The following is a 15,957-nucleotide window of genomic DNA, read 5'->3' on the forward strand; positions in this document are numbered from 1 at the left end:
CTCATTAGGAAACCAGCACCTATTTATACATGGCTGTGCGCCTCTGTTTTGCTAACGCGCCGCTCTGGGCCACGTACTCATAAAACCTAGGTTGTGCCAGTCGGCCCCTTCTGCCTGTAACTTGCGCCATGTAAACCGCTGCGTTTACTCTTTTCAGCATTTTGACAGTCCTGTGGCCTCCATTCTACTTCGCAACCGCTGGTCAGCGTAACTTACTGTCAACAGGCCCGTGCCTGGCTGTAACTTGTGCACTCAAAAATATTGCACTGAATCTAACTTTCTATCTTAAACGGTGGTGCTGCTACAATTGACCAAAGTGAATGGAAAAAACAATATTGTCCGAATATGTTATATCTGCCCTTATTGTGAATACCTCTCTGTAAGTTGTATAAAATTATAACCAAATCTTATATATGTAACCCTGACACAGTCTGTCCAGTCGTGACTGGTTAATGATGCAGACCTAGTAACAAAGAAGGGCCACCAGTGTGCATTTATATTGTTCATGTGTAATGTTGTTGCCTAGCCTGGTTAGGGTATATCAGGAGTGAACAGTGTCAGATGTTGATTGATCACTGTGGAGGACACTGAGATGCTGCTTACTCATGCAAGATGACATCACCAGTTCCAGACATAATTTGAAAGTGGTGTCATTGTGGGGTCTCCATTTGGCTAACTGACCAAATCATGCAGTGTTAACATTTCTATGGCGTTCAGACATTACAAGAGCCTGATTTTGGACTGCGTTGGAACATGAGAGCAGGCATTCTCATCATCAAAATTCAGGTCAGTCACATCTGAGCACCATAAGGGAGGATCACCATATTGTGTACCAAGCACATCTTAACCCCTACACTTGTCCACTAGCCATCAGAGAACAAGAAATCGACCCCCAGCAACATTCTGTGTCATTCTGCACCATGGGTCAAAGACGAGCAGCAACCAGACTATGAAATTTCATTCCATTCATAGGCTGCCATTATCTCCTCAACATAAACTGCTGTGTTTGGAATGGTGCCATGACATCGACTGATTATGAATGGTGTCACATTGTGCTCAGCAGTGAATCACGGCTCTGCGTTACACCAGATGTCAATCATCAGGGATAGGTCCTCTTCTTCTGACATTTTGTAGAGGCTCAGTGGTGTTATTCCTGGTGTCATGGTGTGGGAAGCCATTGGGTATGACTTCAGATCATAGCTGGTAGCGACTGAGGGAATTCTGATGGCACAGCAGTTTACTGTGGACATCCCGCATTATAATTTGTAACCTCTGAAGCAACGAAGTTGTGATGCTAATTTTCATAGGGCAGTGCTCACCCACATGTGGCATGTGTCTCTACAAACTGTCTGCAAGATGCTGAGGAACTTCCATGGCCAGCAAGATCCCCAGATGTGTCTAATAGAAGAATAGACCAGCTCAGAAGTCAACTTTGTCTCAGTTCCAGTACTCACGATATGAAGAACCAGTTAGAACAGTTACAGGGCATGGAACAGCTTGCCTGAGGAGAGGCTGCAACAGCTTTACGACATCTTTCCCAACTGAATAAGTGGATGCATCTTGGCCAGAGGAAGTGACTGTCATAGTGATAAGTGGGCTCATACTGCCAAGTTCTTCATAATTTTCACTCAATATTGTGATCTCTGAAATAACGTCAGATACACTCTCAACTCACGATTTTTCATTTTGTTTCCTCCTCCTCTTCTGGGTGCTTGACTTTCTTTGTCTGATGGTGTATTTTGTATTTCTTTCCCCGATGTTTTATTATTACTGATGATGTTGTAGTCTGTCTTGTACAGAATTGAATGAAATGTTCTTCCACCCCCTCCCCCTTCCATGAGCTAGGCAGCAATGCAGGAACAGTATGTGGGACTAGATTCTGGCTGGTGATAGGAAAACTTTCCTATCTTGATATAGATGGAAGGAGCAGAGATCCAGAGAGGAGCATAAAGAATGTGTAAATATATTTAAAAACCATCTTTAAATTTCATATAAGATGAAGCAACTTGAAATATAGCAAAAAATAAAAAAAAAGAAGGAAAGAAAGACAAGGTGAAAACAAGATGAGATCATAGTCAAATAGAATTAAATAATGGGTTGATGATTAAATAAGGGTGCCTGTTGGTGGGTAGATATGAGTGAAGAGAAGGGACTGTTGTAAAAGGATCGGGTGAGGTCATTATGGAGCAAGCGTGAATAAGCGGATTGTGGGCAGCTGTTAGGGTACAGTGTGTGAGAATATATTTGTGATGGAGGCTACTCCAACTTTATTCATGCCTTCTATCCATGTGGCTCACCTGCATAGTCCTTTCCCTTTCTCTGCTTCTCCCCTATAGCTCACCGTCCTATCCAAGCCACATCCCTGCATGCTTAAATGTGTCCATCTGCTGTTCAATTTTTCCTCAGTGCAGTAGCTAGCAATTTATCCTTATATTTGTACTGTTATTTCAGCCCAGATTTCCCATTGTATAATCATAATAATTTGGTAGACAAACAACAAAAAATTAATAATTTTATGAATACTAGAGAAAAAATTTATAACTTCAGAAGTATAATAATACACACACAAATAAAAAACTGACTCTTTTCAGTTGTATTGCTGCAACTTATTTAATCGAACTTAAAAGGTATTCGTTTTGGATACAAGTCTGCTTACATAACTGTAGCTGTAAAATCACTAAAATTACAATTTTAAGACTTAGCTAAAAACAGTGCCTATAAGAATTTAATCAATGAGAACACTTCAGTTATGAAACTGTTTTATAATGACAACATTTGTGATTTGGAACTGTTAGACCAACTGATAAGACATTCGTTAGGCGGCTTTGATCAAGCAAGTTCTGTACAAACAACTCTGTGTTATCTGTGGTACATCTTCCCTCACACATCAACAAATATAGTCTTTCATTTTTTAAATAATTTTAATAGAGTTAAAAGCAGTGGATAACCTATCAATCATTACACACCATCTGTCCAAAAAAGTTCCATGACTGATTTTATTCCTAGCGTATAAGCAACATCAGCACAGTAATTATGATGGCATCTTGACCAAACAGCTGTAAACAAAAGCTGTGCATTTGAACAATCACCTTGACTTCCAAACAAAAACGACAAATGGACACCTGCTGCAACTTTGTTGAAATATAAAATGTCAATAATTAGTGGAAAAAATCATCACAGAACCAACCACAAATCTGCAGGAATTCACATGAAGGACCAGCAATTTTACAGCAATTTTACAGCATAATCACTATTTAAGTCAATATGCAAGAAAAGGGACGTGTGGCCACAGGAGTGTGTATTTGGGTATCTGTGTGGTTGTGTATGTAACTTGTGTACTTGTGTTAGAAAGAGAACTAATGCTCTAAGGTTAGTGTGAATGCTGTTTTCTGTTATGCATTACTATGCTCCTTGCATCGATCCACTACAGTTGAGTGGTTGCCTTTCCCTTATTTTATGTGTTGCTCCATCCAGGAATTTCCATCATTGTTATTCAAGCCAGAGCAATGCACGAGTTGAACAACATCCAAAAAACGGGCATGTCTGAAAGTTTCACATTGTTGTGTGACCATTCTGTGGATCATACTCAAGTGGGGGAGACTATGTTGAATACCTGAAGCATTAAAACCACCATCTTAATGTTTTTTCTGTTTTTTGCTAATCCAGTCGTCAACATTTTTGGACTGACCCAGTACAAGCTTCAGTCATCAATGTTCTTCTCCTGTAATTCCATCACATTGAGTTATTGTTAAGCATCTCTGTTTGGAGTGTCAGACTTGCAAGTTATATTATTTTCCAGACTTTTAATTTAGTTGCACAACTGATAATACGGCTGCTGCTGCTCAAAATACCACCATCCACATTAACAGTTGTGTCAGTGGCATTGGTAATTGTAATAATAATTCAATTCCAGGCCCAATATGGAATGGACAATCAAGGGAACTTCAGAGAACAGAGTCTGACCAACATGCAGAAAGCTGTGTATGCGGGAGAAATGTCTGTTTCTGATTACTATGAGAGACAAATTGAACTTCGTGCAGCAGAAAGTAATGGGGTTGATGATGGTAGCTCTTGCACAAAAGGTATGTGTTTTGAATTGGTCTGTAGAAGTTGCTGTGAAATCAGTAATTTAGTTTTGTGTGTTTTGTAAAAAATATAATTGACGTATTGCATACACTGTATTTGCTTAAAAGACACATTTGTGTGGATTCTTCAAACTACCTTTTTTTAATCTATGAAATATAACCTGTTACATGCACCATGTTTTTAAGTGATATTACACACATAAAAAAAAAGTTTTGTATCACCCCAGTTCCCACGCTCTTGAAGACAGACATTGACTGTGGATATTGTATCGCAGACACAGTCACTTTGACTGTTCAGAGATGTCACTAAACCTGCCCAAAGATGTAAACAACCATGCATGAATAGTGCCTATTAGATGGAGGGGTTCCAATAGTCAATCAGTTCCAGTCATTCCACCAGGAAGGAGGTACATGGCTCGTGTTGTTTGTAGTTCAACCATGCCTAGACAGTCAGTACTGTGGTTTGATCATGTCCACATTGTTACTTTGTACCAGGAAGGGCTCTCAACAAGGGAAGCGTCCAGGCGTCTGGGAGTGAACCAAAGCGATGTTGTTCAGATGTGGAGGAAATACAGAGAGACAGGACCTGTCAGTGACATGCCTCACTTAGGTCGTCCAAGGGCCACTACTGCAGTGGATGACCCCTACCTACAGATTGTGGCTCAGAGGAACCCTGATAGCAGCACCACCATGTTGAATAATGCTTTTTGTGCAGCCACAGGACATCGTGTTAATACTCTAACTGTGCGCAGTAGGTTGCATGTTGCACAACTTCGCTCTGGATGTCCATGGCGACGTCCATCTTTGCAACCAGGACACCATACAGCACCGTACAGATGGGCCCAACAACATGCTGAATGGACCGCTCAGGATTGGCATCAGATTCTGTTGACCGATGAATGTCGCATATGCCTTCAACCAGAAAATCATTGGAGACGTGTTTGGAGGCAACTCAGTCAGGCTGAACACCGTAGACACACTGTCCAGTGAGTGCAGCAAGGTGGAGGTTCCCTGCTGTTTTGGGTTGGCATTATGTGGGGCCGACGTACGCTGCTGATGGTCACAGAAGGTGCTGTAATGGCTGTACGATACGTGAATGGCATCCTCCGACCCATAGTACAACCATATCGGAAGCATATTGGCAAAGCATTCATCTTCATGGACGACAATTCGCACCCCCATCATGCACATCTTATGAATGACTTCCTTCAGGATAATGACATCGCTTGACTAGAGTGGTCAGCATGTTCTACAGACATGAACCCTAGTGAACATGCCTGGGAGAGATTGAAAAGGGCTGTTTGTGGATGACATGACCCACCAACCCCTCTTAGGGATCTACGTTGAATCACTGTTGAGGAGTGGGACAATCTGGACCAACAATGCCCTGATGAACTTGTGGATAGTATGCCATGACGAATACGGGTGAATACGGGCATGTATCAATGCAAAAGGACATGCTACTGGATATTAGAGATACCAGTGTGTACAGCGATCTGGAGCACCACCTCTGAATGTCTCGCTGTAATGTGGTACAACATGCAATGTGTGGTTTTCATGAGCAATAAAAAGGGTAGAAATGATGTTTATGTTGATCTCTATTCCAATTCTGGTTCCGGAAAACTCGGAATCGAGGTGATGCAAAACTTTTTTTGATGTGTGTATGTTATACAGAGTTTCAATGACAGAAAGAATAAATTAAAAAGGAATACACTTACTTGGTACTCTTACTCTTGAGTGTTTTGTATGTGTTGGAGGGGGGGGATTTTAACTAGTTTCATGACCGAGCGAGGCGGCACAGTGGTTAGCACACTGGACTCTCATTCAGGAGGATGACGGTTCAATCCCTTGCCTGGCCATCCTGATTTAGGTTTTCCATTATTTCCCTAAATTGCTTCAGGCAAATGCCGGGATGGTTCCTTTGAAAGGGGACGGCCAACTTCCTTCCCCATCTTTCCCTAATCCGATGAGACCGATGACCTTGCAGTGTGGTCTCTTCCTCCAAGTCAACTCAACCAACGTTCCATGGATCATCTATACGACTAATGATGGGGACTGACTCAATTTACATTTACATTACACATTTATATGTAAATATGGCTATATGCTGACCATTTACAAGTGGTTTTATTTATTTATTTTTTCATACAGATGTGAATTAGCAATTCCTACCCACCACCTTTTACACATTAGAAAAATAGAAATTCTTCTGCAGAATAGGAGTAGTTTTCAGCAAGCAACTTTTTCAGTTTGTTTAACTTTTCTGTTTGTCAGACATTTTATAACATTTGGTAGGTAATTAAAAACTTAGTTTATCAGTATTGTGCACTCTTATTCATGCTAAAGAAAGCCTTAGAGTTGAGTAATGAATGTAATTTTTTCTCCTGGTATTTTAATAACTACATCATTTAGTGGTACTCAGACATGAGTGTTTCAATTTCAGAGGAAAGCTTTTTATTTTAATCTAGTTCCATTATTCTCTTTTATTGCTCACTATTTATGTAACACATTCCTCTTAGTGTAAGCTTTAAAAAAAAAATATTGTTGTGTTTTATTAAAAAAAATACAGTGTAAGTCCAGTGATTCATACGTGGATTATACATGCATAAAAAAAGTGCAATATTGAGCTAACAACCAACTGTGTGACAAATAAGTGTCATGTCCATTGTTTAAATGACTGCCATACAGCAACAGAATACCATTTCCATTGTTATCAGTCCACCTTTTCCAATTAAATCAAAAACAAAGTTTTCTGATGCTAATCATCATGTAAGTGTCAACGAAGCAAGTTAAAAGAAATTTGTAAAAGAGATGATGGAGAAACCAAAGAAACATGTGTTGACATTGAAACAAAAATTAGAAATAATTGAAAGATATGGGAAGAGGGAAACTGCTACAAGACCAAGTGCTGATTGTGGCACTGGAATGCAAACTGTTTGGGATGTTGAAAAGAATAAGCTGCAAAGACAGGATTTAATCAAGAAATGTGAATCTAGTTCTTGACCACCTACATGAAAAAGTATGAAGACACATACATTTGATGAATTGGGTGCTGCTCTTTTGCAATGGTTTAGCCAAAAGCGAGTGGAAGTTGTCATTGTTTCAGGTGTGAGGTGGGGCAAAAAAGCTAAACTTTTCACTAAGCTCTAGGGTTAAAAGGAGAATTTAATGCCTCATCTGGATGGTTAAACAGATTCAAACATAGTCACTAGATTCACAAACTTACTATGGAAGGAGAGTGGTTTAGATCAAATTTTGCAGCAGCTAATTTCTTCTGGGAAGAGTTCCAGAAATTTGGTGGAAGAAGAGAATTTCACACCAGACCAAATTTATAATTCAGTTAAAACTAGTCCTTGTTGGAAATTCTACAAATCTGGACCCTTGCTTTTAAGAGCAAAGTTTTTGCTCCTAGATATGTTGTCTGTGGAACACATTACAACTTTGTGCTCTGCTAATGCTTCTGGGAACCATGAAGTGAAAATGAAACTCTGAGCATTCAAGAATATCTCAGCTAATAATCTCCCTGTACATTATTACAACCAAAAGGAGCATGGATGAATAGTGAAATGCTCAAAAACTGGTTACATACACATTTTGTGCCATGAATTTGGCAATTTCTAGAAGAGAATGGAATGATGGTTCATCATAAAAGTTTTTACCTACTAACTGTACTGCCATTATACAGGCAATGGGCCAAGGCATAACCGTATCAGTAAAATGATGAAACCAGGCTGGTTTACTGAGCATACTAATTGATGAGGATGATTTGTTGGTGTTCTAGAAGAAGGGTCAGTTCTAGGTGCTATTCATGGGATTTCTGATACCTAGCAGGAAGTCAAGCCACGTACAGTAGTTTGATCAAGGAGCAAAATTCTTCCAGATATAGAAGAGAGTGATTCTCAAGGTGTCAGTGATGATGAAATAACAACTGTACAAGTATTGGATCTAGCAGCATGTTTAATTGGTTTTGAAGATGTCAATGAAGAAAACTTGAATGAGTAGCTGAAGGTAGAGGCCTGTGAATGCGGCTTCCAGTGCATGAGTGATGCTGAAATTGTGATTGCTGATTCACAGTAAAAGAAAGAAGAGAACACTGAATTTGACAGTGGGAATGTAGACAATGACGTTGTCAGTCAATGTACTGCATTGCAATGTGTTGATACCCTTTAGATCATATGGGCCAGAAGGGGCTTCAATACAATGAAACAAGCATCGCAGACTATTTTAAGAAATAAACATGCGTACAGTACCTATTCGCAGAATTTGGATAAACTTTTAAACAAAGAATTCATCTTTGAAAACATCTCAGTTATTCATGATTTTCGTATGTTCCTCCATCTACTCCCCCACATTACCCCAATTAATAGGGAGTATACTGAAGTCTCGTTTTCTGTTCACAAGGAAAACATACATGTATGAAGCATATGTTCTTCTGACTTTATAGTAGGCATAAATCTCATTAATTCAAGCACTCGGGGAAAGAAATAGTGGCAAAGACTGAGGTAAGGACAATGGAGGAAAACACATAAACATGTTTCATTTTCTTAATAGGTACGATTAATATGACATGCAAGTTCTGTTTTGAAGTATTGTAAATACTAAAATAATATGATCACGTTGATGGTTAGCTATCACAATTCACTATAAATAAATTGATTAGCAAAATTGATATGGTTGTAATGATGAGGAAAACCTGAAAAAAGATAAGTTACAAGTTTTTGCAATCTAACAGTTTTTAATGTTACTAACAGAAATGAGCATACAAACAAACAAACAAAAATCACATTATTCAGTTTGAATTTAAGACCTTTCCAGTAAAAAATAAAAGTATGGAAATGTACTTCATGTTTTTTCCACAGTTTGCATAAATTTATTTCCAAATAAACCTCTCCTAAAAAGGGCTACGATCTTGTGGTTAATTTGTCAGCCATAAACAGTTACCATATAAAAACTGTGGACACGATGATTATTCATTATGTTCGAAGAAATAGAAAGAATATCTGACAAAACTCTCTGTCGCTAACAAAGACACACTGCGAAACCAGCAGTTCATTTTCTATTTCTTGCTCAGCTACTTGCACGGGAACTGATGTAACCACAACAGCAGCCCCCCCGCCCCCCTCCATGCCTTTTTATAGCGGTTGCTCCAGGAATCAGAAATCCCTTTTGATGGGGTGGGTTGGTGGGGGGGCGGGGGGTGCCAGCAGCTGGCAGATCAGTGATGGCCTGTGGAGTTTCCAGGAAAGCTGCAGTGTTACTTGGTATTGTAGGTTCAGTGCAGGTTGGTGGAAAACTGATAGGACAGTGCTGTGGAGGTTCCTTCTTGTACAGGTGTACAGGCTTTAGATGATCTGTGGAGGCTGTTTTCTGTCTGTTGTTCTGGTCAGTATTGAAAATGTTCTCCTCTTTCAAATGCTCCCTGCTGGGACCGGTATACAGTGGGTGCATGGAATCGACTCTGAATCATACATGTGATGCTGCAAGCAAGTCCTTATGGATGAAACCCTTTCTCTCTTAATGACTGACAAGTGGGGCTGGATGCAGCTATAGCATCTGGGAGCTGAACTGTCTTGCGAACTGTGTCACTGTCTCTTACTGATACACCGAGTTCACCTGACGCTGACAACTGTACACCGTAGACCATTTGGGTTGGTGAAGATTGCAGAGCCTCCTTTACTGATGTGAGCAGGCATAACAATACCAGTGGCAAGGCATCCATCTGTGTTGAGGAGTAACATATCAATGCCACCTGTAGCATGTGATGCAGCCACACCACCGTTCTATTACTAGCAGGATGCTAGCTAGTGCTGCGAAGATGGTTGCAGCCACTTAGTTGAAGGATCTCATTAAACAGCTGTGACTTGAAATGGTGTCTGCGATCAGTCGTAATGGTTTGAGGAATACGTAACCTCAAAAATCATACAAGCAGTAACACCTCTGTGGAGATGACTGGTACGGGGGTAGCTTTGGCCACCCAGAAAATGATCTACTACAGTAATTAGATAGGAGTGACAAGCAGAATAAGGTAATGGCCGTATTATGTCTACATGTGTGTATGAAAACCTTGCTTTTAGCACTGGAAAATGCTGAACTGGTGTCAAGGCCCGTCAGCTGAATTTGCTGTGTTGGCAATTGGAGCAGGGGACATCCGAGCTCTGCAGTTCCTCTTTATTTCTGTCCATTCCATCTTCATTGTCACTAACTTTGCTAATGCCTGGATGAGCCAAATTATTCAGTGCTCAGAAAACTGTGCCAAAATTATGTAGGAATGTATGGATGTTGTTTGCCTTGCAATGTGTCACACGAGATACTCATGGCACAATTTGGGACTGAAATACAATTCAGCTATAGGGCTGTCTGTTCTCTTTGGAGCAAGTGCTGCAGCACTGTGTCCTTGTGTTGTTTGGTCGCTATCGCATCGCACGACACCACCTGTAAGCTGTTGCAGTTTTGGGACAGGCAGTCTGTGACAGTTGGATCTGAAATAATATAGCTGAAACAACACACATATGGGTTGTAAATAGGGCTATATATTCCTCTTATCTATATATTCTTTAGCCATAATCCATTGATTAGATTAGATTAGATTAGATTAATACTAGTTCCATGGATCATGAATACGATATTTCGTAATGATGTGGAACGAGTCGAATTTTCCAATACATGACATAATTAGGTTAATTTAACAACATACTTAAGTTAATATAACAACTTTATTTTTTTGTGTGTTTTTTTATTTTTATTTATTTATTTTTTTTATAATTTTTTTTCTTAATTTATATCTAAAAATTCCTCTATGGAGTAGAAGGAGTTGTCATTCAGAAATTCTTTTAATTTCTTCTTAAATACTTGTTGGTTATCTGTCAGACTTTTGATACTATTTGGTAAGTGACCAAAGACTTTAGTGCCAGTATAATTCACCCCTTTCTGTGCCAAAGTTAGATTTAATCTTGAATAGTGAAGATCGTCCTTTCTCCTAGTATTGTAGTTATGCACACTGCTATTACTTTTGAATTGGGTTTGGTTGTTGATAACAAATTTCATAAGAGAGTATATATACTGAGAAGCTACTGTGAATATCCCTAGATCCTTAAATAAATGTCTGCAGGATGATCTTGGGTGGACTCCAGCTATTATTCTGATTACACGCTTTTGTGCAATAAATACTTTATTCCTCAGTGATGAATTACCCCAAAATATGATGCCATATGAAAGCAATGAGTGAAAATAGGCGTAGTAAGCTAATTTACTAAGATGTTTATCACCAAAATTTGCAATGACCCTTATTGCATAAGTAGCTGAACTCAAACGTTTCAGCAGATCATCAATGTGTTTCTTCCAATTTAATCTCTCGTCAATGGACATACCTAAAAATTTGGAATATTCTACCTTAGCTATATGCGTCTGATTAAGGTCTATATTTATTAGTGGCGTCATACCATTCACTGTACGGAACTGTATGTACTGTGTCTTATCAAAATTCAGTGAGAGTCTGTTTACAAGGAACCACTTAGTAATTTTCTGAAAGACAGTATTGACAATTTCATCAGATAATTCTTGTTTCTCAGGTGTGATTACTATACTTGTATCATCAGCAAAGAGAACTAACGTTGCCTCTTCATGAATATAGAATGGCAAGTCATTAATATATAATAAGAACAACAAAGGACCCAAGACTGACCCTTGTGGAACCCCATTCTTGATAGTTCCCCAGTTTGAGGAATGTGCTGATCTTTGCATGTTACGAGAACTACTTATTTCAACTTTCTGCACTCTTCCAGTTAGGTACGAATTAAACCATTTGTGCACTGTCCCACTCATGCCACAATACTTGAGCTTGTCTAGCAGAATTTCATGATTTACACAATCAAAAGCCTTTGAGAGATCACAAAAAATCCCAATGGGTGGTTTTCGGTTATTCAGATCATTCAAAATTTGACTGGTGAAAGCATATATGGCATTTTCTGTTGAAAAACCTTTCTGGAAACCAAACTGACATTTTGTTAGTACTTCATTTTTACAGATATGTGAAGCTACTCTTGAATACATTACTTTCTCAATAATTTTGGATAAAGCTGTTAGAAGGGAGATTGGGCGGTAATTGTTGACATCAGATCTATCCCCCTTTTTATGCAAAGGTATAACAATAGCATATTTCAGTCTATCAGGGAAAATGCCCTGTTCCAGAGAGCTATTACACAGGTGGCTGAGAATCTTACTTATCTGTTGAGAACAAGCTTTTAGTATTTTGCTGGAAATGCCATCAATTCCATGTGAGTTTTTGCTTTTAAGCAAGTTTATTATTTTCTTAATTTCAGAGGGAGAAGTGGGTGAGATTTCAATTGTATCAAATTGCATAGGTATGGCCTCTTCCATTAACAGCCTAGCATCTTCTAATGAACACCTGGATCCTACTATATCCACAACATTTAGAAAATGATTATTAAAAATATTTTCAACTTCTGACTTTTTGTTCGTAAAGCTTTCATTCAATTTGATGGTAATACTGTCTTCCTCTGCTCTTGGTTGACCTGTTTCTCTTTCAATAATATTCCAAATTGTTTTAATTTTATTATCAGAGTTGCTGATTTCAGACATGATACACATACTCCTGGATTTTTTAATAACTTTTCTTAATATAACACAGTAGTTTTTATAATTTTTTATAGTTTCTGGGTCACTACTCTTTCTTGCTGTCAGATACATTTCCCTTTTCCGGTTACAAGATATTTTTATACCCTTAGTAAGCCATGGTTTGTTACAAGGTTTCTTACGAGTATATTTAACTATTTTCTTGGGGAAGCAGTTTTCAAATGCATTGTGCTTTGGAAGAAGCAAGTTAGTGGTTTGTGGTCAGTAGAAAATTATCAAATGTTTTCTTCCCACAGACATTCAAAAATAGTTAATAGTCATGTAGATTGCCAGCAGTTCACAATCGATAGCACTCCATTTTTTCTGCTGTGGTATAAGAGGTTCTGTGAGTAAAAGGCATGTGGTCGTCATTGACCAGCCACTCTGTTGCAGTGCTGCGCCAATTACATTTTGGCTCACGTCCATAATGCCACTTCACTCTCTGGAATCCTAGGTATCTTCCAACTACCAGTTGTATTCTTACCCGAGAACAGCGGAGTAAGTATTTCCTGCTGAATTTCTAGCCTGAGAAGATGTCGCCAGCAGTAAGTTATCATTCCCAAAAATCTGTGCAATCCTCTGCAGGTTGTCAGCAAAAGTATATCTTGCACTGCTGCCATAGATTCAGAAGGCAGTGACAGACCAGCTGAGACTACATATCCCGAAACTGCACCTCTCATTTTTCAAAAACTCTCTTTGCATTATTAATAATCATATAGTGAAGATGCTGAGTGGCAGATAGGCACAACAAAAAGACTCTCACAATTGAAGATTTTGGCCATGGGCCTTCGTCAATGATACACACACACACACACACACACACACACACACACACACACACACAAAACTGCAGTCTCAGACAACATAAACCACACTGTGAGCTGCAGCACCAGTGCATGATGGGAGTGGCGACTAGGTGGGGGCAAGGAGGAGACTGGGGTGGGGAGGGGGAGGTATAATGTGGTGGGGCTGGCAGACAGTGAAGTGCTACAGGTTAGACGAAGGGCAGGGGAGAGTTGGAGGGGGGGGAGTAGCAGGAAAGCAGAGAAATAAAAAGACTGGGTGTGGTGGCGGAATGACAGCTGTGTAGGTAGTACTGGAATGGGAACAGAGACAGGACTGGATAAGTGAGGACAGTAACTAACGAAGGTTTACGCCAGGAGGGTTACGGGAATGTAGGATGTATTGCAGGGTAAGTTCCCACCTGCGCAATTCAGAAAAGCTGGTGGTGGTGGAAGGATCCATATGGGACAGGCTGTGAAGCAGTCATATGAAATGAAGAATATTGGTCCACTTGTTTCTTGGCCACACTTCGTCGGTGGCCATTCATGTGAACAGACAGCTTGTTGGTTGTCATGCCTACATAGAATGCTGCTGCACAGTGGTTGCAACTTAGCTTGTAGACCACATGACTGGTTTCACACGTAGCCCTGCCTTTGATGGGATAGGTGATGTTAGTGACTGGACTGAAGTAGGTGGTGGTGGGAGAATGTATGGGACAAGTCTTGCATCTAGGTCTATTACAGGGGTATGAGCCATGAGGTAAGGGATTGGGAGCAGGGGTTGTGTAAGAATGGACAAGTATATTGTGTAGGTTCGGTGGACGGGGGAATACCACTGTGGGAGGGGTGGGAAGGATAGTGGGCAGGACATTTCTCATTTCATGCACGACAAGAGGTAATCAAAACCCTGGCAGAGAACGTAATTCAGTTGCTCCAGTCCTGGGTGGTACTGAGTTACGGGGCGAATGCTCCTCTGTGGCCGGACCATGGGACTTTGGGAGATGGTAGGAGTCTGGAAAGGTAAGGCATGATAGATTTGTTTTTGTACAAGGTTGGGAGGATAGCTACAGTCAGTGAAGGCCTCAGTGAGACACTCAATATATTCTGAGAGGGACTGCTCGTCACTGCAGATGCGATGACTACGGGTGGCTAGGCTGTGTGGAAGGGGCTTCTTGATATGGAACGGGTGGTAACTGTTGAAGTGAGTTATTGATGGTGGTTAGTAGGTTTGATATGGATGGAGGTACTGATGTAGCCATCTTTGAGGTGGAAGTCACATCTAGAAAGGTGGCTTGTTGCGTTGAGTAGGACCAGGTGAAGCAAATGGGGGAGAAGTTGTTGAGGTTCTGGATGAATGTGGCTAGGGTGTCCTCACCTTCAATCCATAGCAAAGATGTCATCAGTAAATCTGAACCAGGTGACAGGTTTAGGATTCTGGGTTTTTAGGAAGGATTCCTCTAGATGACCTATAAATAGGTTGGCATAGGATGGTACCCTGCACGTGCCCATAGCCGTAGCCTGGATTTGTTTGTAGATAATGTGCCTACACATTCCATCCTGGATTTCCCATTGTTTGATCTTTGCATTATTAATGACTTATATCTGAGTATCACTGTAGATGCTGAAAAATCTGCTGTGAGTGAGTCACATGCTCCTCAAATGTAGGCAAAAATATGAGGAAATCGTTAATGTAAGAAAATAGGTATGGCAACCCATCAGCACTTCATGTCTAAAACACTGCCACATCTATGTGCGTTTGTCATCCCAAATTGCATGAATCTTTACTGCATAAGCCCAAAAGGTGTTATGACTGCAGTTTCCAATACATCCTCTGGCACCAACAGAATTTGCGTAAATGCCTTTGCAAAATTGAGTACGTTGAACACTCAAGACTGAGTGATAGCACTGTTAGTCAGTCCTGTTAGGCATAGTGTAAAGGTTGGGAATTGTGCAGGCATTGTGTGCCTTTTAATCCCTGCATAATCACCAGGAGCCGTCTTTTTGAAGTGAAGTGCCATGTATAGAGAGGATTTCCAAGAACTATCTGCTGCTTTCAACAGCTTCTTGATATCTGCTTGTGCTGCCAGGAGCTTGTGTGGTGGAAGCCCCCTTGGATGAGCTACAATGGGCCGACCAGGTAGTATCCATAGAAGTTGCACTGTGGTGGTGGAACTTCGCATTGGTGGTGACCTGTTGGGTCAACGCTGGAAATTCTTGCACTATGAGGCCAAAAAGATTGCCATAATTTTCTGTGGTAACAGTTTCGTTCAAGGGAAGAAAAAAAAAACATAAATATTTCAAGACCTGCAGACAGTGTTGTGTTCCCTACTGTTGTATCAGCATAGTTAACTCCTCATTTACCAGTGCAGTTGACATGGTTGATGATCACTGCAGTTCTCTGTAATTAAACAATGTGTCACTAAATCCCAGGACAGGCGAAAATGAGGCACAAAAATCCA

The 15,957-nt window shown here is 40.2% G+C and overlaps 1 protein-coding gene across 1 annotated transcript in view; it reads left to right on the forward strand.

Moving 5' to 3' along the window:
- Positions 1 to 15,957, forward strand: part of LOC126162654 (zinc finger-containing ubiquitin peptidase 1-like) — a 271,194-nt gene that overhangs the window by 51,384 nt on the left and 203,853 nt on the right. The window contains exon 5 of the mRNA XM_049919292.1: positions 3,914 to 4,082. Coding sequence (XP_049775249.1) covers positions 3,914 to 4,082 — 169 coding nt within the window. The remainder of the gene's footprint in view (positions 1 to 3,913; positions 4,083 to 15,957) is intronic.

The sequence above is a fragment of the Schistocerca cancellata genome, chromosome 2 (genome assembly GCF_023864275.1).
Source record: "Schistocerca cancellata isolate TAMUIC-IGC-003103 chromosome 2, iqSchCanc2.1, whole genome shotgun sequence".
NCBI lineage: Eukaryota > Metazoa > Arthropoda > Insecta > Orthoptera > Acrididae > Schistocerca > Schistocerca cancellata.